The 24,973-nt window shown below is 46.3% G+C and overlaps 1 protein-coding gene across 1 annotated transcript; it reads right to left on the bottom strand.

The window, feature by feature from the left end:
* Positions 1-1,429: 1,429 nt before the first annotated feature.
* SLC24A1 (solute carrier family 24 member 1) lies at positions 1,430-20,000 on the bottom strand. Its single transcript, XM_026648384.1, has 9 exons — positions 18,996-20,000; positions 16,815-16,877; positions 15,926-16,016; positions 11,937-12,023; positions 9,673-9,785; positions 8,585-8,785; positions 7,154-7,243; positions 5,774-5,940; positions 1,430-2,715 (listed from the first exon to the last, which is right to left on the bottom strand). Exons 1-9 carry the CDS (start codon positions 19,998-20,000, stop codon positions 2,466-2,468), a joined length of 2,067 nt encoding a protein of 688 aa, XP_026504169.1. The 3' UTR covers positions 1,430-2,465.
* Positions 20,001-24,973: the final 4,973 nt, after the last annotated feature.

Below are 24,973 nucleotides of genomic sequence, written 5' to 3'. Positions count from 1 at the left end.
CCTAATACATCTTTTTGAGCTGGGATGACCAGAACTGCATGCAGTATTCAAGGTGTGGGCATACCATGGATTTATATAGTGGCATTATGATATTTTTATCTTATTATCTATCCCTTTCCTAATGGTTCCTAACATTGTTAGTTTTTTCAACTGCTTCTCACATTGAGTAGATGTTTTTGGAGAACGATCCATAATGACTCCAAGATCTCTTTCTTGAGTGGTTAACAGCTAATTTAGACCCCATCATTTTATATGTAAAGTTGGGATTATGTTTTCCAGTGCATTACTTTGCAATTAGCAACACTGAATTTCATCTGCCATTTTGTTCCCAGTCACCCAGTTTTGTGAGATCCCTTTGTAACTCTTTGCAGTCTGCTTTGGACTTAACTATCTTGAGTAATTTTGTATCATCTACAAACCTTGCCACCTCATTATTTATCCCTTTTTCCAGATCGTTTGTGAAATATAAAATATCTGAGAAATTGATATATTTTTAGATGAATGAGAAATTCTCCTCATTCAGATTGTTATAATGTAGTGGTCAGAATGCAGATCCTGAAGGTGGAAAGTTTTTAAGCATCATACAATCCAATATTGAAATAATTATCAGCCTTCACTGTCCTTTATTAAAAAAGCATTTTGATTATGTTTTCCAGTACTGCTAGGATGAATATGTTTTCTAGTACTTCTGGAATATATTTTCAATTTTAAAAATTGTAAAATATTGTGTGTGCTATATAGTGCTTCTTTCCATTAACTTTAAATAAGTGTTTTACATTTCAGTGCAATATATACCATGCTTTTCTCTTGTTCCACCATAGCAGCGGGGGGGGGGGGGGAATAATAATGGGAAGCTAATAGAAGTGGAAATTTTTCTCTGTGACTGTTAAATACTGCCCACTGCCATTAGGTTTGCTCTTGGTACAGTTATGATAAAATGATTTCTTAAATTTCCACAGACAAATGAAATAATTTCTACCCCAAAGAAAGAAAGGAACAATTTCTGCATGCAAAATCTTTGTATAACAAATGGAAGGTACAAATTTTAATTTCAGAGAGGGGGTATTTCTAGATATAATAATATTCTCATCTGGATTTTAAAATGGTACTTTGTTAGTTTGCAAACAGCACTTTTTAAATGAATGGTTGTAGATTTGTAAATATGTAACGTTTAAATTTTATTTACCAAAAAGAACATCAGTTTGTTGGATGTTTATTTTGTTTTGTAATTCATTTAAAATATATAGGTCACTGTTCACAATGATAAACTTTTTGTCTCATCCAAAAGAATAAAAGTTCAAAGTTTTACAAGTAAATAAAAAGCTAAAGTTCTCAGTATGGTTATGCTCATTTAAATTTTATTAAATGGTTTAAGAATGACAGAAGCATCTATAGTTTCTCATCACTTTGCTGGTTTAATTGAGGCATTGGTAACTTTAAACCATACAGGCTAATTGATAATGGTGGATGACAATTAGCATTTCTTCATGTGACACAATTATGCAAAACACATTAGTGCTAACAGGAGTTGAATACAGTCACTTTCAGGGGGTGAAAAGCAATATAAGATCATTTCAGCTTCCTCTTTTTATAACAGTTTCACTTCCTGTTCTCTTTACCTTTTACTGGTTTGCAGTGTGCTCTCCTAGTCCCTGAATCCTACAATGCAAACTGTACCAATGGACTCTTAGATCCACATGGAGTCCCTCTGGTTTATGTAGGACTTCACCATGAGTTTAGAGATTACATTGCAGAATTAGATGCTTATTTATAATGTGGCAGAGTGGATATTTTTCAGGATTGCTGTGTAACTGGTAAATGCTTTTCCCACTGAGCACAGAAATCAGTTTATTGCTCTTTCTCCAAAGAGTTTAGGGTGAAATTCCCCTCTGTTTAGAGGGACCGACTCAAGGCCTGTTCAACACTTACATCCCACTTAAGCCCTATTTTGGGGGTGTAAGAAGATCAGCACTGGCTCTCTCCACAGGGCTGAATTTCACCATCAGGGTCTGATCCCACACCCATTGACAAAGCTCCACTGACTTCAGTGGATTTAGGAGCAGGCCCTTTCATTAATAATTTAGACCCTGATTCTGCAAAAGACTAATAATACTCTGACTCCTGCAAAAATTGCCTGGGATCTTTAATGACTACAAGTGGGCAGAGCCTCGGTCTTTCATCTTATTACTTCAATAGGACGACTTGCAGTGCATAACATTTTAAACACCTGTGTGGGTCTTTGCAGGATTGGGGCCTAAATCTATATTAATGCATATAAATATATTAATAGAAATCTTTATTTGAATTAAAGTTTCACTAAGCTTAGTTTTCACAATTTTCAATAAGCTTACAATTGGTTTAAGTAAAATATAACTACCTTAAACCCATTTTCAAGTTCATTTACACATACTGTATATGGAGATCACATCGTCTTGTGCTGCCCGAATGGTAGTTACACCCAAGCCTCATACAGATATTGGGCAGGATATGATTCTGTCTTCTAGCATCACACTGATAATCAAAAATACAAAGTAAAGAGCAAACATGGTGAGCCCCAATAGTTTGTTCATTTTCCATTTAGATAGAGCAATTGAGATGATCACAAACACGAGCATGAGAAAAAGCAGAACAATTGCACAAAACAAACCATTACTACTGACAGGAACTGAGCTGAGTCCATTGAAGACGGAATAAAGGAACCAAGGAACTGGCAAGCTGTAAGTAAGGGAAAAGCAGTTTAAAGGAATGCTTAGAGGAGTTCATGCAAAATTGAATTTGATACATAGATGTAAAGCAATTGGTATCAAGAGCCATGCAGAAAAACGTCATGTGCAATCTTCAGTCCGTTGTTTTATCTCAAACGGACTTCTCTTGCTTTCTGCCCTAGGAGGTGAGTTTTGGGATAGTACTCTGGACTGCTTTCATCCCGTTCAGGAAGCCAGGCTTGGAGCTTGTCTTGAGTAAAGTCACACTGGAAGCCTGGGATAGATGGGACAAAACTTGGCTCTCCTACCTACCTCCAAATGCTGAGCATTAGGCCAAGAGATCTTTGTTTCTCTCCTGAAAAACTGCTACTGGATGATCCCAGTGTAGCCTAGGGAGGGGCATGCTCAAACTGCTTCAGAGCATGGGCTGCATCTTCATCACCTTCCACAGACCACTTTCCCTCCCATGTCTATCACAAAACATCCCTGCTGCAGCAACACTAGCTGCTAACAGAACTGAAATGCAATACCTGTGATCTGCCCTGCTTTGGGGTGGGGGGGAGGTGAAACCTAATCCCACCATCTCCTCTTGCCATGCATTTCATCTCTGCTCTCTTTCTACTGTCCATCTCTGACTCCTACTCCCATCCATGTGCGTCTCTAGTGCAGGGGTCTCCAACTTCATTGCACCACGACCCTCTTTGGACAATAAAAATTACTATGTGACCCCAGCAGGGGGGACTGAAGTCTGAGCCCCCGGTCGGGGAGGGGGGCAAAGCTGAAGCCATGAAGCCCAAGGACTTCAGCCCCAGGCAGGGGGCCTGTAACCTGAATCCCGATGCCCAGGGCTCCTGGGCCCCAGCAAGTCTAAGCCAGCCCTGGTGACCCCATTAAAATGGGGTCGTGACCCACTTTGGGGTCCCCGACCCACAGTTTGAGAACTGCTGTTCTAGTGCTTGGTCTCAGGCTTCTGTTCCTCTCCGTATGCTTTCCTGCTGACTTCTCCTCTTCTAGCCTTGCATGTGCTGCCCAGCCACCTCGTTTCCCAATACGTCCGCTCTTAATGACAGGTCAGGGCCTACTGGCAACTGGTGTTTCATGTCCTGCTGCTGGCTTTGCTCCTGTTTCTGCAGTCCAGCGGCCCCCACGTTTCTGCTACATATGGGCTATTCCCTTCCTGTCGGCAGTTCAAAGCTGTAGCACAGCCTGGGCTAGCTATGCTTCCTGAGCTGGCCTGCTGCCAGTTCTGTCTCCCTGGGGCAATCAGAGGTGGGCCTCTGGGCTCCTGACCTTTTCTTTGCCTTTTGGGGGGTTTGTTTTAGGGCAGTAGGTAGCAGCCTGCTTTGTTCTCTCTTCCTCTTGGACCAGGTATTTAGCAGCATGTGGCTCAAGCACCTCTGCCAGCTTTCAGGGATGGCAGAGCAGCCGCGCAAGCTCCCGGCGGACCCCAAAAGGGGCTCCATCTTGTGAGGCAGCTTCAGGGCCGGCTCCAGGCACCAGCTTAACAAGCAGGTGCTTGGGGTGGCCAAGGGAGAGGGGCGGCACCTGCGGCATTTCGGGGGCGGCAGAAATGCTGGAGCCGGCCCTGGGCAGCTTTAACAGGCTCTACAGAGGGCAAATTATGCCCTGCCTGTTGTCAGCCAGCCCTAGGGTCAGTACGGAGCTTGGGGTCGGACAGGCAGCTTGGGACCAGTATCCCCCCAGGAAGCTGTGACTCCACCACAGAAAAGCGTGACCAAGAGACATGGAACAGAACAGGGAGCGGCTCTAAGGACTTCATTCAGCCAGCCTGGAGGATGGGGAGTCCTGGGGCAATTCAGGACCTTAAGGACAAGGCTTCCGGCCCCACCCCACATCCTGAAATGGGTCCAAAGTGCCTTGGGGATAGAAGCAGGGCTCACAATCAGCCCCCCTTCCTCACAGCTTGAGGCAGGAAACTGGCAGTGAATCCCCATCCCCTGGCCTGCGGGAGTGTGAGCCTACAAGAGACGAATCAAAAGGAGAAATTTCTAGGGGGCTCAAAGCCCTGTGCAAGGCTAGTCGCAAAAGGGCCTGTCATAGATGGTATCTGTCCTTTGACTCAGACACCTCCTCCTCTGCTGCGGAAGGAGAGCTAGCAGACTGATTCTGAGCAGGACATGGACAAAATGCAACACAAGTTTTTTTCCCCACTGAGAAGTTTGTAACCACGTGCAAAGAGGTTATCTCTACCCTTGAGTTCCAGCCTGAGCAGGCCCTTGAGCACAAGCCTCAGAGCAAATACCTCCCTGCCAAATCCTCCCTCGTGGCAGTGATTTCCCTGCCCCCATCCTTTTCAAGTCGTGTTTTCAGAGTTTTCTCTAAAGAATAGCTAGTAAAACATATTGATCAAAAACTATCACTGGGCTGTGTCATGCTCTAAGCTACACTAAAGGTGCAAGCCCCTTTCATTTTTTTTTAAATGACAGAACTATTTAATTTTGGAAAAACAGCTACTCAGTGGGTACCACAGTCTGTCTGATTTTAAAATGAGCAATATCAGCTGAGTGCAGCAGATCTCTAGATCTTATCATATAAAAATGCATCAAACTGTAACAGGATCAATGCAAGTCCCATTACCCTAAACCATTTAAAAAAAAACAAATTAAATTTTAAAAGAGGTCAGTTAAGAAAGGGAAACATTCTCAGTTAAAGGAGGGACATTGTCACTGCCTCTCACACCTTGGTGCTGAAAGATTAAATGTTTTTGAGGCACGCTGAGATCTTCGGGTAAAACTGCTGCTATTTATTTTAAACCACATACTCCTGTTCAGTGGCACTACAGCCGTTTAGACTAAAAACTTATACCACTTCAAAAGTCTTGAGTTATCACCATACTGCAGTACCTGGCATTGGGTTTTAGTTATAAACTCTCTCTTTGGGTCAGGTTAACTAAAGAAATCTGTTCAAATGAATGTGTGTCACTAATTGTCCAGCTGTCCTTTAATTTGGTTTGTACCCAACACGAAAGTCCGATTTAGACTGGAATAGAAATGCAGCATTTTCTACTTCAAACCAAACGTGACTCTTAACATGTGGCTAGTACTTACCCAACAGTGATGTCAAAGATGTTGCTGCCCACAGAGCTGGAGACAGCCATGTCACCCAGGCCTTTACGTGCAACAATAACGCTTGTGATGAGGTCAGGGATTGAAGTCCCTGCTGCCAGGATTGTTAAACCCATAATTTCCTCCGAAATCCCAATTGTTTCTCCAACCTAATAAACAGCAACAATGGTCCTTAGTTTTGAAACAAAGAATGTAATTAACCCTTTTCATTCCTGAAGGCTTGATGCTGTATTTGGGTTATGATTTTATTTGAAATCCCCTTAAAGGCTGCAACCTAATTCTGCTTTACAAGATACAGGATGGCCTAATTCTAAGGCTTGTTTTGATATGAAATACTTTCTTTAATGGAAATCTATTTCCTTTATCCCCTTCTAACTGCAAAGTTGTGCCTCAGAGACAAGACCAAGTGGGAGCGTGTTCAGATGCAGCACAGCACACCTCTGTCTTGGAACATCTCCAGAAGATGTGGAGTTATCTTTCCTCTCCAAATTTTAAACCTGGCCCAAATCATGATAAATTCTTTATCTGAGTGGTCTTCCTAGTTAGACACACAGTCCCATTTGCTGATTGACATCTGTACTGTGGTTTGGTGTCCACAATTTCTGTTGATTCGTGGTTTGATTAACTATAAGATAGATGTACAGTATATCACCAAATACATATTGCAGGCCCCAGTCCTGCAAGGGGCTGAGTACCTTTCACCTCTCCTTAAATAGCAAATTGATATTAAGGCAAGGGGCATTAAGGGCACTCAGCACCATGCTATATCAGACCCTATATTCTTAGAAATTTAATTAGATAAGGTTAAAACACTTATGTCCCCCATAGAAATATGCATTGATAAAAAGACGATGAAGATAATTGTCAACTTGACAACATTTCTTCCACTGATGCACAAACTCCCTTAGAAACTGGGGGTGGGGGCAAGAATTAATCTTTGTCAAATGAAAGGATGAAATTGAACATTCTCACTTGGGTTCTCCCAGAACAAAATGTCTAGTGTTCATTGGATGGCAGTATCTGTAAAGTCATTGAAAACAAAGGGTAACATCTATACTACAAAAGCACATCTGTGCTGCTGCCACTGTAGTATAGACGCTTCCTACATCGACAGAAAGAGTTCTTCCGTCAATGTAATCCACCTCTCCAAAAGGTGGAAGGTAGGCCAGTGGAACAATTCATCGGCTGACCTAATTGTGTCACACGGGGTGCAAAATTTTTCACAGCCCTAGCCATGTAGCTAGGTCTATTTAATTTGTAGGTGTAGACCAGGCCAAAGGTGTCTGCCACAGTGGGGCATTTTCCCCCTCTACTTGTTTTTTGAACCACTCTTTGTTTCTAGATAGAAAAAGAACCTCTTACCTGATGTGCCCACCACACCATGAGGTAGGAAAATGCTGCAATCCAGATGATGGCTCCTAGAAATGTGATGGCAAAGAAGTTTCTAGACCTCTGTTCAAAGCAAGTTTGAAAACGGTTAGGAGTCTGATCTTCCCAACAGCCTGATCCACCCTCCATCACTTCACCTCGGGCAATTATTTTAACATGGCCCCATAGTCTCTAGTATCATTTTGTTTGATTTTTCACCCCTCTACTAGGTGCCCAGTTTTTGCTGATACCTTGGGTGGCTGCTTAAAACAAGCTGCACCGTGCTTAGTTTTCAGTCCACACTATTTTATTGGATTTCATCCCACTGCCAGTATTTTTTGCAGAGGCCCTTGCATCCTGTCACGTGACTGTTCAGTGGGCAGACTTCACCCTCATTGCTAATGGCCTGCAGCCATGTAGTAGAGCAGCGGTTCTCAAACTGTGGGTTGGGACCCCAAAGTGGGTCGCGACCCTGTTTTAATGGGGTTGCCAAGGCTGGTGGCTCAGGTTACAGGCCTGGGGTTGAAGCCCTTGGGCTTCAGCTTTGCCCCCACCCTGCCAGGGGTGGCGGGGCTCGGGTTTCGGTCCCCCCCGCATGGAGTGGTGGGGTTCGAGCGGGCTCCTGGGGCCGTGTAGTAATTTTTGTTGTCAGAAGGGGGTGGCAGGTGCAGTGAAGTTTGAGAACCGCTCTAGTAGAGAAATGTTTGATGTAACCAGTGCCACTAGGTGCTATGACTACACGCTGCTAATGAAATGCCCTGGATCTAGACAGCAGTAGTGTGTAGTAAGTCAATCTCCTATCGGTTAATGTACTCTATGGCCAGTGCTACGCAGGCACAGAAACAATTTTTGTTTATTTCTTCTTTACATTTTTCAGTGTTTGCTTTAAAAACACAAAAGTGCTGATGTGGGAAGTGACGTTTTCTAGCTCTGAACAGGTATAACGAACGCAGCACCAGTGCAAAGCGGCCCACGCTTCCCTGCCAATCTGCCTCCCACACAACATGGACCGACTCCTTGGAGAGCACAGAGGGTAGCTCAGGCTCTGGGCTCGTTCTGTTGTTAGCCTCTCTTCTGCCTCGGCTAGCTGAGAGTCCCAGCTGCAGTGGTGTTTCTGTCATATCAAATCTGGGACTGACACAGCCGCCGCGGTTTCCTAGAGGAGTCTCTGCTACTTGGCATTAGCCATTGCCGGCTGGTTTTGCCTTGTAAAATTCAGGGGAAGGTAGAGAAGAATACCTGCTTTCAGTTACTTCTCACCTTTGAGAGCAACCCCCGTCCCAGAACAGGGGCTCCAGCTCCCACCACCAATGGGAAGTAGGTACATAGAGGCCCGAGCGATCTATGGGGAAAATAGAGACCCCGTGGCTCTGTTGCTAATAAAGCTTTATCCATCGCAGTGGCATAAAGAAAGTAAAATCTTACTGGGTTCCTAACGTCGGGCACTGTGAGCCAGAGAGGAAACACAACGGGCAGGAGGAAAAGGTAAAGAGCTTGTTTTCTCCGGGTCTCTGGCCATTCGAGGGATAATGGCTCGTCATTTTCTTCCTCCTCATCTTCATCCTCACTCTCCTCATCACAATCTTCCTCCTCCTCAGAGCTGCTGCCTTCTATATCCGGAGAGAGCTGTGACCCAAAAAAACAACCAACCCCCCCAAACACATTTTGAAACAACTAGAAGGCTGCATTGACGTGTGTGTGTGTGTGCGCGCATTCACACACACACAGCTGTGGATGACTGTGTGTTCTTGTCCCCCAGGGCAGAGATCTAGTTTTTGATGATCCCATTTGTAAATATTTGCAGAACAGTCCGTCCCCTAGGTCAGTATTACGTGACCACATTGTGAACGATCCTATCTCAGTGCAGGCGCCCAGCGAGGCTGCAGTCAGACTCCTGAATATCTTAAGTATGTGTATTGCAGTAGTGCCCAGAGGCCCTGGTCACGGATCAGGACCCCATTGTGTTGGGCACTGGACACACACAGACAATACATGTTATCTGGCTTTCAAACCACCAGGTCTTCAACACAGCAAAATATCCTCATCTCTTTCAAGGGGCCACCATCCCTTCCCTGGGTCAGGTCACATATCATTAAAACAAAAAGAGCTGCCATAGAGGACGACACAGTCTTTGCTCTAACCAGTTTACACAGGTTGTGATACCCTCATTTCCACTGCGGACTCACTTACTCCTAGAGCAGTCTCACCGAAATCCATGGGACAGCTTGAGGAGTAAAGCAGTATACTACGTAAGGCTACCAGAGTCCGCTGCTGTAGTACCTCTGAGCCTGGATTTGATTAGCAGGAGCATTTTGGGGTCTTAGCTGACTGGGTCTAACTAGTTACTCGTGTTAGCGCTCTCTGTTGCCACTCAAGATAACTTGTTACTACAAGGACGGTCTATTTAGAGTGGCTAATGACTTGAGTTGGGTTGTGCCCTCTTTCACCGGACACGGCACTGAGGTTTTGGCCTGGGCTGAGCTCTTGTTCCACGTGGCTCCAGTTCACAATACCTGCCCGCCAGGCGATGTGTCCACATTGTGTTCATCCTCCACCACGCTGAGGTTGGAGTCGCTGGCAGGCGTTTCTTGAACAGTGGTTGCTAATTCTGCTTCCGCTTTGTTCTCTGCTTGAAAGGATAAGAGAGAGAGCTGGGCCCAGCAGTAAGAGATGACCTCCCCACATCAGCAGGGAGCTTGAGAGTGCGAAACATTTACGTTTCTGACCCCATAAACTGGAGCAGTGCAAAGCAAGCTCTTTCTGAAGGGTTGGAAGGTCAATCTATTGTTTGTTCCCTCTGATTATCCTACAGATACACCCCAGTTATAGAGTCTGGCCAGCAAAAACAGGGCACAATCAGGCCCGCTAACCTTAGACGTAAGGTTGTTGCAGCAGCTTTGCCTCTCATCTTTGTGCTGGGGCATCACTTACGTAATACCCATGCGGCTAAAGGCAGATATAGCGAGGGGAGGGAGTGCTGACTGGCTGATCGCTAATGGACACAGAGTTTGAGAATTCTATTAAAGCCAGCCTCAACAACCAGGCAGGATGCAGGGCTCTGCTTCCTTCTTTCCACCATGACGGAGGCATTCTCTAGGGGCTGGTGGTGTTCAAGTTTTCTCAGAAACGACTGTTCTGTCTGCCAGACTTTAATCCCTAATCACCAGGCACATGTTCAAAGAGAAAAGTGCTGACACCCGATAACACACAGGAAAAAATCCCCAGACTCCTCTGTGCTGGTCCCTCCAGGAATGTAATTAACCCATGTAACCGAAAGCAAGAGAAACCTGAAAACAGCCGCTCCGAACAGTGCTGGACCATGGATATTGGATAGTGGCGGGAAGAGGGGCATTGAGTCAGAGAGAATAGGATCTTGACATGCTGCTGTAATGTGGCTTAGCGAATACGTTCTGGGCCCATCTATATAGCCAAATCTGCCAGGTCAGGGGATCATGTTATAACAGGATCATACCTAGACTAGTATTGTAGGATGGTTTGGCCCGAGCAGTGCAGGCTGAACCTAACTCCCTTATAATGGTCATAGTGATCCTGTTTTTACAACCTTGTACAAATGTGAGGTCAGGTTTTCAGAAGCTGTCCTTGGCATGTGCCATTTGGGGGTTGCATAATGAGATGCACAGAAGTGGGACTTCGAAAACATCCGGCCCGAGGATATAGCACAGTTTGGTAACATGCATAGGATGTAGCCTAGGCCCATCTATACAGGAAAGATCCTGTAGGGGGCAGAGCCTCACCTGGGGTAAGTCAGTGGAACTATGACAATTTGCTGAGGATATGCTCCCAGATCTTCATTTAGGGCTTTACCACAGCTTGGTCCTCATCTACACAGACAAGACCAAACTATGTTATTACATGGTCAGGGCACTCCAGTGGTATAGCACTGTGCCTGCGGAGATGGGCACTTCAGTGTGAATTTTACCCATCCACTTTCAGATGGCTCCAGCCCCACGAATAGCACAGATCCATGTTGCAGCGCTGGACAGCTACCTCCTCCACAATTCTTAGCTCAAGCAGCCTATGAATCGCTACTGAAATACACCTCTACCTCGATATAACGCTGTCCTTGGCAGCCAAAAAAGCTTACCGTGTTATAGGTGAAACCGCGTTATATCGAACTTGCTTTGATCCACCAGAGTGCGCAGCCCCGCCCCCTGGAGCGCTGCTTTACCGCCTTCTATCCGAATTTGTGTTATATCGGGTCGCGTTATATCGGGGTAGAGGTGTAGCTCAAGCCAGCAACTATTCAGAAGACAATCGCACGGGACATTTCGTACTGTGTGCCCCCTCACAGTCACGCTGCCATGTTCCAGTCGAGGAGTCAGACCCAGCTCCCAGGCTCAGGCTCTTGTGTTTGTTTTAAAGAACAAATCCCATTTGCAGCCCCTCCACCCCCACCGGTGTCTTAGTGACGCCTCAGCATCCAGCTGCTGAATGTAATGGCACAATCTTCCCTTCTGATTGAATAGCCCGTCTCATCCCGGTCATTTCCATTTGGATGCTTATTTCACTAATGCACTCCCAGGGCTCGGCAGGAATTAACTTGATTGCCAGCTCTTGGTGCCGGTATATATCCCAAGCGTTTGCGGCTGCTTTTGCACAGACCGCTGCATGTGATCAGTGCTCACGGAGTGGAAATGTGTGTTGCACGGCTACATTTCATGGGCAGCCCCAGACCTGCAGCGCTGGTGGGGTGAGCACGTACAGTGCAAAGCAAAAGGACTCTACAGGCAAATGGTGCAGCTTGCCTTGAGCTCACCTTCCGGTTTCACTCCTTGTCTGACCTGAGAGCCTAGTTTGCCCGTGGCCAAGTTGCTCATGATGTCAAGCTTGTCTTTAAACTTTGCTGGGAATGAAAAGGGGGACAGGCCTGTCATCAGGTGTAAGGAAATAACTCCCACCCAATGAGCCTTGTAGTATGGGCTGCAGTCAACCCTGAGACCCAAGATGATTTCAGCTCTAGAGTGTTGCTAGCTGACCAGGATTGTTATATTGTAGTCTCCAGGCAGTTAGCATTTCAATAATTATCCCTGAGCTCTTAAAGGGTGGCTTGCCTGAAATCTAAAATAACCAGCCTTGAAAAAAAGTCTAGATAAGATGTGTGGGGAGAGAGGGAGCAGGGCGTTCCTTCCAGTGCATCAGCATGGCCGATAGTCAATACTGCAGAGCGAGCGGATGCGGAAGGAAGGCATTTTGAGGTAAGATGCTGTTGTTACCTGAGTAGTGCTGACTTTGCTCAGTTTTTGATTACATGAAAACTAAAGCAGCTCCTCCTCCTGTCATGTGACTGGAGATGAGGTTTGGCCAGTGTGCCCGCAGCCTGGCCAACCCAGGGCCTGGGATGAAAAATGCTCTTTACATTTCATTGATCATGAAGACGACAAACTCCTCTGAGTCCCTGTTAGGCCCCTCATCACTGCAGTGTTAACTCACGTCATTGGCTTGTGGATTGGCCTGGCCCAGTTGTGAGCAGCCACACCACAAAGCCTCCTCCTTGAGTTACCGTGTGCTCACGGGCACTGCGCTCCCCCGTGTGGTGCTAGGACGTCTGGGGGTACAGCCCCGGGTTCTTTGCAGTAAGCTGAGCTGCTCTATAATTCTTTCCCCGTGAATTGTGGGAGAACCTGGCTGTCCTTCCAGGCACACTGGGCATTGTGGGAAGGCATTGGAGGACTATCAGCATTTGAGTGGTTTACCAAAGTGGGGAGGTTACTAGCCCCAGTGAGAGCAGCACCTGGGATCTTGCCTAGATCCCAGGATGGGCCAGCCAGCCTGGGTTGAAAGCACCTCTAAGTTCCGGTGAGAGGTTTTGAGGGTGGAGGGGACTGATTAACATTTCAGGTTGTTCTGCAGGGGATGGTGAGAGGATAGGGCTGCTCACATGCTCATCCGGTATTATCTCTCACTACTGATCACAAATACAGAAGGATTTCCTAAGGGTGAGTGTTGTGAACAGTCATTTTAATAATACTGGGCCTGATCTTGGGACAAGAACCTATCTGCGTGTTAACTGGGAATTCTTAAGTAATCAGTATAATTAATACATAATCCATAAATCAGGCAACACTAGTGTCTCAGGCCACGATCTCATAGCACCTGACACAGGCAGCTGGATGTCAGAGTTGGTTGGGGCATTTTTAGCCAAATGATATTTCAATGAGAAATGGGACGGAGGGGGGGAGTTGGGAAAATTGAAGCCCTGTGTTTTTAGTTTTCCAACCCGCTCTAGCTCTCATCCCCCCGGTACAGATGGGGAAAGGATGAGTCAGAGCTCAGAGCCAGACTCCCTGCGGCCTTCCCCCTTGTATTGTCATTTAACCATGTGCAGAGTGGGTATGGAATGCTCCAAGACTGAGCTCCCCCATTGCTGTGCACAGATGCAAACAGCTGGCTGCTGTGGCAAATGCTCAGTCTCGCTCTCTAACCACTAGACCACCCTGTCTCCCTGACACTCTCCCGGCTGCTAGTGGAGATAAAGCAGTTGCATTGCAGAGGGGTTGGATCAGGGCAGCCAGGCCCCAGCCCTGAACGGGACTAAGCTGTTGGCTCCCTGCCCTTGCCTGAGCTAAAGCTATGGAGTCCTCTAGGAGTGGAGTGTGAGGGCATCTCTCGATCAAGATAAACTCATTAGCTTCAGGCCTGACTGGCCACTGGCCAGTTTGCATGCGATCAGCCTCAGTGATTTGAAAGTGGGACATTAATTCTCCTGACATGCGTTCCAAGGGGGGGCTGTCATTGGCCGAGGAGGCTGCATCACCTGAAGGCTGGTGCAGGGAGAAAGGGTAATTGTAGGTTAAGTCTCTGTCAGTGCTCTGGCTTATTCAGCAGCCTCGCTCCACCATCGCCTTGCCCCCATTTATCCTGGCAGTGCTGTTCACGCTGCCCGCGTTCAGGACTCCTCGCGGAGTTAAGTCTTTGGCAGTATTTTGGGGGGGGGGGGGCTATCTCAAGATACCTCACTAGGCCCTGAATAATCCAAAATAACTGAACAGTGGGGGACGGTTAAATTCAGTAAGTCCTCCATAAACCCATGGTCCAATCCAGGAGTCATACTTGTGAGAAAGACACTGTTGGGAAAATACTGTGATCTTCACCTATGTTATTGATCCTTCCCAGACTGATTCGTCTCCGCTGATGGCTAGTGGTATGGTTTCCTATAGCAAAGCAATAAACAAACCCGCTGCAGAATGGTTTGTTTTCTCCATTCCAGGTGGCAGCTTCTTTCTTCCCTTCAGCACACGTGGCACTACTGTTTGCAAATTACCCATGAATCTGAGCTTTGTCTCTCATGGAGAAGCTATCAGTTATACAAGGTGGCAGGTAACTTGTGTCAGCCTGTGCATTTCAGCAGCCTAACAACTACTAGAAGATCAGTGTCAGCTATCCCGCTCTCCTGGTTTGTTTGTTAATTTCTTGTATATTCCTCTTTTGGAATTGGCTTCAAGCATTCCACGCCACGAGATCAACATGGCCTACTGAAAAGAACTGGTAGCCCTGATTCTGTTGTTGTTCTGCATCCTCCTCCTGCCTGGCTGTAATGCTCACGGGGCCAAATGCAGCTGCGGTGTAACAAGAGGAAACCCCCCTGAAGTCACTGTTGATCTATTTCTCTTCAATTGCTAGTTTAATCTGTTTAGCTGCATTTTTTTTTCTATAGTGCCTGTGACTCTGACAGACCCATTCAGGTCAGAGCAACAGGCCAATTAACTTATGTGTGAATATCAAAGGAATGTTAAGTGTACTAATTTGCTGGAGTGTTCATAGGGGTCAAAGGAAATGTGAATGATATTGTCTGCACTTATCTATAACCTGTTGATTGCCATCAATTTACATTATGTATATCCCTGTACTTAATTAACCCTAGATCAGAAGTGGGTGTTAGTATCACTTCTGATACTGTTTCATGAAGTTCACACATCAAGTAAATTCTCATCTTAATACTTCGTTATACATGCCAGATAGCTGCAATTATATATTAGAGGCAAAATTAGCTAGCGCTTTAATTAACATTTTGAAACCATGCCTACAGACACTGGGAATCCTGGGGCACTATGGTGCCACCTCCATAACATAAGGGGAGAGGCTGGCATCATATGGAAAACACCAGATGTTGCATGCTGGTTGGAAGCAAGTTGACCTCAGTAAGAACCGAAGGCCTCGGGTTAGGGTTGTAATTTTAAGAGACTTGTGTGTTACCAAAGTAAGAGCGCTCAGCCTTCCAAAGCACATCGATGTCAGATTTACCCTCAGCAATCTCTACATTGCTTATTTTATAGCCTGGTGAAAAGAAAACATCTGGCTAAAATTCACGGCGCCATTAAACATCAGCTTGGAAAGGTGCATTTTTATGTGACCAGTCAGCCTTCATCTGCTGGGGAAACTGTTCAGCGCCACAGCCACAACAGATCTGCTGACTTTGTCCTTGCTTGCCTCTTCCCAGGTATGTTTAATGAGTCTGGGTGGTTTTTGTTGTTGTAATCACAGCTCCCATAGCACATCAGAAAGGGAGTGCCATTTCCCCCAGGCACAGGGCCCTTGATCAGAGAGAGGACTCCCATTCTAAAATAATCATATGCACCCTCTGCTGCGGCTCAGCTCCTCAGCTGCTGTAAACTGGAATAGCCGAACTGATTTGAATGGATTTTCACCAGCCAAGGACCTGATCCTGTGTATGTCGCCGTGAGCTTTGCCTGCATCCAGGCTACAGAACAGAGTGTCTAATCACACAGAGGTGGGGCATTAGCTCACCTTCGGCCAGGGGGTCCAGGGTGCGGATCATGAGCTGGAAGATGGTGGTGCGCATGTGGCTGTTGTGCAGAGAGGCCGAGCTGCCTCCTCGCTGTAAGGATGGCATGAGCTGTAGAACAGGGTGAATGTACAACACAGCCGTTAATCCCAGGCCCCTTCGCTATTTCCCCACAGTCAGACTATTCCTGTCGTTCATTACTGTCTTTTAGTGCTGGTGAAAGCGGGATTGACACCCCGGGAGACTGATGTCCCCGAGCCAATCAGCAGGGCCAGGACAGGCAGTAGCAATGCAGGTTTCCCATCCCTGCCTCACTAATGTGTCTCAGCCAGCTCCAGGGAAAAGAGAGGAGTTCACTCTCCATAGCCTATCCATGGCCTCTCTCCAGAGACTACCAACAAGGAGGTTCCTAAATTAGGCCCTGATCCAGCAAAGCATATGCTTAAAGTTGAGCACATGCTTAAGCTGTTGGCTGGCTTGGGGCCTTAGTTCCAGTTATGGTGGTTTATCTATTGTGGACTTTTGTCTGCTCAGAAGTGGACTGAGAATCATCAACATTACTCTGACTAAGCCTGCCTCTCTGCTCAAGTTCACCGTGTCCCCGAGAGTAGCATCAGATTACAGCACTGGGCTATCCTGAGACAACAAGCCAGTTTCTGCCTCAGTTTCCATTTGCTCAATGCCCATGGCTGCTCCTGTTCACAAAGGCAGAATTTGGTTCGTATTTCCTTACACCGAGAAGAGGACACATCCTGAAAGGAGTTTGTGTCCTTTCCTTTCCTGACCAACAGAACGATTTCTGCTTGGTGCATCTATTTAAATTCAGGGCTGGTTCCAGTTGCAATACATCCAGATCCATATAGCGTTGCACAGACTATTATATCCACTTACCTCCAGTCTCTTGCTGTCGTCTGAGTGCTTTGCTCCATCCCTTGCAACTGACCCATTGCCTTGCTACATGGAAACAAGAATATAAAATTGTGGGAATGCCATTAGTTCTTCATCAACCTGCACGGACGCTGCCCTTGCATGGAAGTGTCTACAAATCTCTGCCTATGAGGTTTGCTCACAGAACTGGAGTCACACACTTGCCTCAATGGGGAGGAACTCGTGGCCACATAGAGGAGTAGAGGGAGTGGCCTGGAAACCCTATAGATCCCCAGGGTCTGTGAGCAAGATAAAACACAGTCGTGTGGATCTTGTGCCAGACCCAGGATGGCCTCCCCTTCTGCAGTGCTTCCTGAGGAGCTGGAGAACACTGCCTCTGTCCCCAGCATCTATGCCTTACCCATCTTCTGAGAGGGAGAGCCGGTGCAGAGGGGGTTAACCCTGCACTGTGCAGCATTGCCTTCCACACATGGAGTCTGGGATCACATTTCTTGCTCACAGCTGGTTCCAGCACCTATACAGTCATCTGCTGTCTCACAGCTAGAATTCTCCCTTAGTTCAAAGTGCAGGGGCCTGTGCCTTGGGTGCAGAAGACCCCATGTTTGATTCTTGCTGTTGACCATGGTGTGTGTATCGATGTATGCACGCAGCTGAGGTTACATAGGGGTTTCCTATGGGAAATCTGCCATGTTCAGAGGGGAGCATAATTCATGGACTGGCAGCTCCTGGGCCCCACACTGACCCACCCTCAAACCATGGATCTCCAGCCCCCTCTTGCTCCCTTTGTTCAGCTTCTTTTAGGGGAGCAAGAGGGAGTTGGAGATCCACAGTTGAAGAAAGTGGCAAAACGCCTTAGAAAAACTCTGTTTCCCATTAGATCAGGTTGTCTTGCAGTATTTGCGCACATGTCTCCTGATTTACGTGGAGCGCTCTCTGTGCCACTCATCCCTTTCGGTATCATTCTTTGGTCTCTGCTCCTTTTCAAATTCTGTACAGAAAAGGTGCGATGATACCACAATTGCACATAGTTTTCATATACCACAGGCGTCAGTAGCCTAGACTGCTCAGCATCTAGCCCAGGGGAGGGCAAACTACAGCCCATCGGGGCTTCCAATCCGGCGTGTGGGATTGCCAGCCCTGTGGCACAGCGGGGCCTAAGGCAGGCTCCCTGCCTGCCCTGGCCCCGTGCCACTCCCGGAGGCGCCTGGCACCACATTCCTGTGGCCCCTGGGGAGGCAGAGGGCTCCATGCGCTGCCCTCGCCTGCAGGCACCGCCCCACGCAGCTCCCATTGGCCGGGAACGGGGAACTGTGGCCAATGGGAGCTTTGGGGGTGGTACCCGCAGGCGAGGGCAGCGCGCGGCAAAGCCGCCTGCCCCACCCCACCTCCAGGAGCCACTGCCGGACATGCTGGACGCTTCCGGGAGCGGCACAGGGCCAGGGCAGGCAGAAAGCCTGCCTTAGCCCCACTGCGCGCCGCTGCCACCCTGGAGCCACTTGAGGTAAGCAGCACCAGGCTGGAGCCTGCACCTCTCCTGCACCCCAACTCCCTGCCCTGAGGCCCCTGCCGCAACCTACACCCCTCCTGCACCCCAACCCCCTGCCCCAGCCCTACATTCATGGCCCTGCATACAATTTCCCCACCCAGATGTGGCCCACCCCTGATCTAGCCTGATAGGCGAAAGGGAAGGGTTGTGATCCTCATTGTTTAGATTCAAACAACCAAAGAAATGCTCCTGTTAGCTCCTAGAATGCACATTTCAAGCCAATGTGTCTTCTATGGTTCCCGACTGCTAATGTAGGCCCTGAATCTCCACCACTGAATGGGACTGAATCATCTAGTTCCCACTAATGACAGCTGAGTGGAAAATCCCATACATCTCTCTGAAAATGTAGAGGTGCACCTAATGGATACAGTCTGATTTGTTCTACAGTTGAGCCCCCTTTGAATGGATTAAGGACTTTTCCTTGATTTCCCCCTCACTTCCTAATATTTAGATTACGTTCCCTCACCTTTTAACAATCATCAGTAAGTAAAGCAATTGTCTTAACCAACAGTTGTAGTTTTGAAGGGATTGATTAGGTTGGTCTCATGCACCCTTTCCCAAGGAGGCTCAACCTTTCCTTGTGCTTTAAGTGAGAACAAATACTCCCAACGAGGCAACAAAACAATGAGGACACTAACCTTCTTGGTGTCTTCAGAAGCGGCTGCCTTCACGGTATTTCTTGTCTTGTTCACCTGTTCCTTCACCCATTGTTCTAAGTGAACGTTCCATTTCATGGTGAGCACATAGAGGATGTAGGCACTCAACAAAAGGATGCTTTCCCACCAAACAATGAAGCTGTCTAAGAAAAACAGGATGAGCATCAGTAAGTCTAGAATGTAGAACGAGACGTCTCTAAACAAGGGCCACCAGGTCAGGTGGAGTATCTCCCTCGAGAAAAGGGCACAGGTGCCAATGACAAAAAGAATATTAAACACCGCTGAGCCTACAATGGTGCCAATGCCCACGTTGCTGTGTGAGATGAAGACACCTATGAGAGAGGTGAAGAGTTCTGGTGCTGATCCGCCTGCTGCCATGAAGGTGGCCCCTGCCACATCATCAGAGATCTGCAACTTTTCCGTGATTACATCCAAGGCGGGGACAAAATATTCATCACACACTATGGCCAAGGCCACAAACACATACATCATGCCAAAGATGTGAAGTATGACCCACCCTTTCCTGCGCTCCTCCAAGCTAAAAAGGTCTTCAGGGTATTCTCCATGGGAGGGGGGTGTTGGGTAATTTCCCTCTTCGTCCAGGTGGGTCAGATTGACACTTCCTAGGGGTGGGGTTGCATTCACTGATGATGTGATGGGCATGGTTGGCGTAGGGTCCACATATACACAATGCCTTATCTTGGATGCTGTTGTTCCATTGTCCGCTGCAGTGGCTTTGTTGCTGGAAAGGTCCCTGGTGGTCACTTTCACTTGATCCTCAAGCTGAGATGCTGTCCAAGGTGCTGAACGAATTTTAGGGCCACAGAGAAGCTGATAGATGGAAAAAGCCAACACCATGGCCAATAGGAAAAGAACCCGGTTCCTCTGAAGCCTTCTCCTCAGTAGTAAATGCATTTCCCGAATGCTCACGAATCTGATCAATGTTCCTGGAGCCAATGGAGACTTCTCCTGGTCAGCAAACTGCATTTACACCTATCATTGGGAGTCTCTTGCTGCTCCTAGATGTGGGGATCTCAACAGGACCGGAACTGCATGCTACAAAAAGTGTAGAATCCTACAAAAGAAGAAGTTTTAGTGTGAAACACATAGTGCAAGGATCTCCTGTCACCTAACTCAACTCAACGCATTATTAACTGGCATTATGTTTGCATTATATAAGATGGGCCCAAACTGGCAAATTCAGATCTAGATCCAGCTTTCAACCCCCTCATTTCCCAAAGTTTGGGGCTGTACAGATCTGGCATTTTGGTTTGGCTCATTATAGAGATGAGCCAGCCACAACATTCAGCTCTGTATCTGAATTCTGCTCTCCCCCATCACTTCGTCCCACAAAGCTCAGGGTTCTTCAGATCTGGGTTTTGATTTGGGTCCAACGGATAGTTTGTAGCACTCTGCTCAGTGCTTTATAAGCATATAAGTCAACATGGTCCCTGCCCCAAGGAGCTTACTTACAGTCTAAATCACCATAGAAGATTAAGTACTAAGGACGAACCCAACGTGTTAAATCCACTCTACATACAGGCCAGTTACTTACCTATATAAGCTTGACACGTTGCTGGAAATGTACCTGGCAATTGCTCTAATATCTCCCAGCTAGTGCCATTCCACAGCTCCCCAGCGTTTGCACTCTCACGAGATACAAACCAAGCAAAAGGTGATTTCTATGTTTGCTTTCAGTTTGAGAAAAGCAGAGGGCAAGGCCTGGCTATAGTAAAAACAAAAGTGCTGAGCATTCATTTGTTACTATGGCTACACCTCTTCAGACCTACTGTCCAAATCAGGACTGGCAAAGTGGACTAGTTATCACACTGTCTGTTTGGAGATAATTCGCATATCTTCCGTACTTACAGAGGGAGCCAAATTGTAAATACCAAAGCAACTGAGACCTGGGCTATGGCAGTACAGAAACATTGATGTGGGGGTGAATAGCATTCACCTTGTGGTCTGGAGTTGGTGTATTGTATTGTAAACTATTATTTTGGACACAGTATTTTCAGAATGGGATTATTATATTAAATGAGGAGAGGATGTAAATAGAACACAACTCTAAGCCATTCACTAAGTTGTTCTTCAAGCCCACGTACTCACATATTTAAAACTCCATAAGCTAATCAACTTAGATTTCTAACTAGGGGAAAGGAAGGGACAGGCGCAGATGTTGCTATCTCTGTTTTAAATACTTGGGAGGTGCTCAGAGACTCCAGTGATGGGGGGCTACAGAGAGAGAGAGAGAGAGGTCGATCATATAAATCCTATTCCTGGTGTCTAAAAAGTACCCGTGCATGTGCATACCTTAACTATAGGCATGTAATGGTACAGTCAGCTGTATTCTTAATAAAGGGTATAGAAGTAAAGGAAATTAAGTCACCCTTCATAACACAACAAAAAAAGCAAAATAAAAGGAAGAGAAGAAAAATAGAGAACAGAAAAAGATACCTGAACTAACCCCTTATTTAAACAAAACAATTTACTTCTCCTCTCCAAAATGAGCTACCTAAAACAACTTTTGCATGTAAAGGGCAGATCATCAGGTGATGGAAATTGTTAGAGCTCAATGACTTTAATACGTTCTGAGGATCTAGCCCTTGTTTTTCCAGTCTCATTGACTGAACACCATTTTAATATTCTTTTTAAGCAGAGTATTTTCTCTTACAAGTATTATTCAAATCTATTCCTTTACCTTGTGATCAGACTGTCTTATCTAATAGAGATCTCTCAGGCAATCATATGAAGCTCCATAGCTTACCTTCAAAAATGATGTTCAAGAGGAACTGAGGTTCCATTGCTAACATTTAGTGCTGGAGGCTTCTTTGACATGTAGCACCCAGAAAGGAGATGAGTTATGGGTAGAAGCAGCAGAAAATTATCCCATTTTTGTTAGGTCTCTCCCAGCTGAATTCTGATAAGAGACAGGGTCAGGTGTGAAGGGCATATTGCTGGAGGAATAGACAATCCAGTTTAATACCTGCAGCCCGTAAGAAGATTAAATAGTATTTTATAGGTTCGGGACTATCTCTGAAGCAAATATCTTTGTCTTAGACTATGGGATGTTCTCAGTTTCAGAGCAGGAGATAATCCCCACAATGAAACACATAATAACAGCAACAACCCTGAGCTAGTAAGATGCTACCGATCTTTCCAATGGCAGACTTCTGGGGACAGAGCCTCGGTTGCCATCAACTGTCATAGTTCCCTGGGCTTCAAGGAAGCTATGATAATTTACACCAATTGTGGATCTCCCCCTGAGGTACTTGCCATTAGCAGGTGGCTTTGTGCACAGTTTCATTTTAATGAAGCATTGCACCTTGCTAGCAATTATTTCCCAAATCAGAATTTCTGTCAGCAAAAACACTGCTAGAAGCTAAAGTTCAATAACTAACAGAGGAAAATGGGCCAGACCCTCCACCCCTTTTTTGCTACAAATTAAATCTGCTTTGCACCTGAAATGGCTAGTTGAGAATTCTGTCTGCTGTAGTGGCTCCTACAGAGCCACCTCCCGCATGGGGGTCATGGACAGACAGAAGGAGGCATGAATGGAACACCCCTATGCTCTGGCAATTCCTGGCTGCTGGAACAACCCCTGGGGGGGCAGCATAATGTATTTCATGTGGGGAGTGTCACTGGCACAGAATGGCTCCAGGATTGAGGGAGCATGAAAGCTCTGGTCAGATATTTCATTGTTCTGCATTAGGGTGAAATGCTAAATGCATTGCAATCCATCAGCAGTGTTGCTAAACGGAAATAAGTAAAAGGTGATTTGGGGGGCTTAAACTGTTTGTTTAAGGGGGGCATTGTTCTGTGCTAAATCTCTTCTCTGCAGCCCCTTTGTCTGTGTGGACAGAACCTGGGACATGCATGGAGCCCCAATGGGCCAAAGATTGTAAGATCTTTAGGGCAGATGCCTGTCTTCCTGCATGCCCGGGTAGCACTTGGTACAATTTTGGCTGCTTTAGAAATAATAAGAATTGCTTGCCATGATCATCTCTCCTGGCACTAGGTCTTTACTGGTTAAGTTCAGTGTTGGGATTTCTTACTTCATTCTCAAATCTGGATTTCTAAACTGTTCCCATAAATATGGCAGGTCACATTTTAATTGGGGTTTATATGGTGATGTGGCCTGCAGGGTGGCACTATGGGCATACTATACAGCTCCATGTTTATTAGGGAAGTGAGAACTTCTTTCTGCCTTCCCAGATGAATTTTTAGGGCTAGGGTCATCTTCAGACCACATTCCTTCTCTTTGCCTATGCGTGAGTCCAGTCCTTTAGTTCACAGCTCCTTTTAGAAGATTTCTCCAACTGCCTGTCCATGGCACAATATCAGGAGACTAAGGTAATCCCTTGAATATTAATTGCCAAGAACATGATTGAAATATATGAAGAGGATGCTGGGGGAAGTCACGGACTGCCTTGGGGAAGGAGAGACTGCCCAATGCAGTTTTCTGTGGTTGCTGGAAAGGAGTTGCTTATGTGATGACCACCATCTTGGCTGATACTGAGAACTGAACTGGGACCTCCAGCCCTAAAAGCATAAATTGCTACAGCTTGAGCTATCCAGCCTGGTTTTATGATGGTGCTATAACAGACTCTCACTCTTTTCGGCTCCGGCACAATGAGGGATTCATAGCACACACTGACCAGTGGGTTACATTTACCCATCAGCTAGCGTATAATCCCCATGATTTGTGACTCTTTGTGGTTCAGTAATAATAATACTCAGCTCTTATCTAGTGCTTTTCATTGGTAAATCTCCAAGCATTTTACAAAGGAGGTCAGATCAATATCCCTATTTTACAGATAGGGAAACTAAGGCACATGGAGGGTGAAGCCAAGACTAGAACTGGGTTTTTTGAGGTCTGGTCCAGTCCTCCAGTGTAGGCTCCTTTTCTATGCACCAACCCCAAGAGTTTGAGCCTACTCTCCATTATCTGGGTGTAAATCATGATGTGGCTTGGCAAAACATGAATTGTACATGTATGCACAAGCCCTGTAACCTCCTGGCCTGATCTGCCAAAGTGCTAAGCACTGACACAGCCCATTGACTTCAGTGAGCTTTGTTTGTGTTCTGCAGATCTGAAAAATCATGGCCTGGTTCCAAGATGTACAAAGTTGTTCAGTATTAAATTGTAGAGCAGATGGCATGTTGAGCTCCCTCTGCTGTGTGACAAGAGTTCTGTTGGAGTGGCACAGTTAAGGATAATGAAGAATTCACACATTACATCAACCACCAGCACAATCCATACCAGACAGTAAAGCACACATATAGGGCCCCCCTAAAGTCAAAATACAAGTTTTGCCAGTGGCTTCAACCGGAGCAGAGTAGGAGCCAGTCCATAATATAAGTATGTAATGTGGCTAACCTCGTGTTCAAAATTTAAGTCAGGCTCCAAAAGATCATGAGATTTTAAAAACCTATAGATACACTTGGGGGCTTTCTATTTGCCTTCTGATTTCTGAGCCATGAGGATTTATTCAGGTCACATTTTCATGCTTTTCTCTGCTACTATGAGGGCTAGAAACTTGCTTTTTCAACTGAAAGCTGAGATTCTCATGTAATCACAAGACCCCAGGAGCTAAGTGTGACAGATTTGGCAATTTCCAAAGCCAACTGTACTGAATTAAGTGTAAAGACCTTAGGAGTTCATGGTATTAGAAATGCAAAGGTGTGAATATTATTGTGGGATTGTATGTAACATCTCTGGGGGGAGACATAACCATTGTGAAACCTGGGAAGTGTTATGAGCTTCAAAGGACTATTTGAAACAATGCACCCCCAGCAGCCTACCTGTTGTCAAGCTTTTTGTAGGCATCACAGAAAGGAGACTTTTAGGGAGGGATTTGAAAGAGGATAATGAGTTAAGTTTTGCAGATGTTTACATGGAGCTTCTCCACACAGCACCCTCCACCTCTCCCCACTGAGCTCCCTCACACAGCACCTCC

Source organism: Terrapene carolina, unplaced genomic scaffold (assembly GCF_002925995.2).
Source record: "Terrapene carolina triunguis isolate 2854851 unplaced genomic scaffold, T_m_triunguis-2.0 Scaffold67, whole genome shotgun sequence".
NCBI classification, from domain to species: Eukaryota; Metazoa; Chordata; order Testudines; family Emydidae; genus Terrapene; species Terrapene triunguis.
The sequence above is the reverse complement of the archived record's forward strand: the minus strand, read 5'-3'. Positions and strand labels throughout refer to the sequence as shown.

Bases quoted from the DNA above. Each gene is read 5' to 3' on its own strand.
- SLC24A1 (XM_026648384.1), bottom strand. From the start codon at position 20,000: ATGCAGTTTGCTGACCAGGAGAAGTCTCCATTGGCTCCAGGAACATTG. The intron at 9,786-11,936 runs GTGAGCTCAAGG...CCTTTCAAGCAG, and splicing joins ACAAGGAGTGAAACCGGAAG to AGAACAAAGCGGAAGCAGAA. The intron at 8,786-9,672 runs GTATTGTGAACT...TTTGGGTCACAG, and splicing joins ACACATCGCCTGGCGGGCAG to CTCTCTCCGGATATAGAAGG.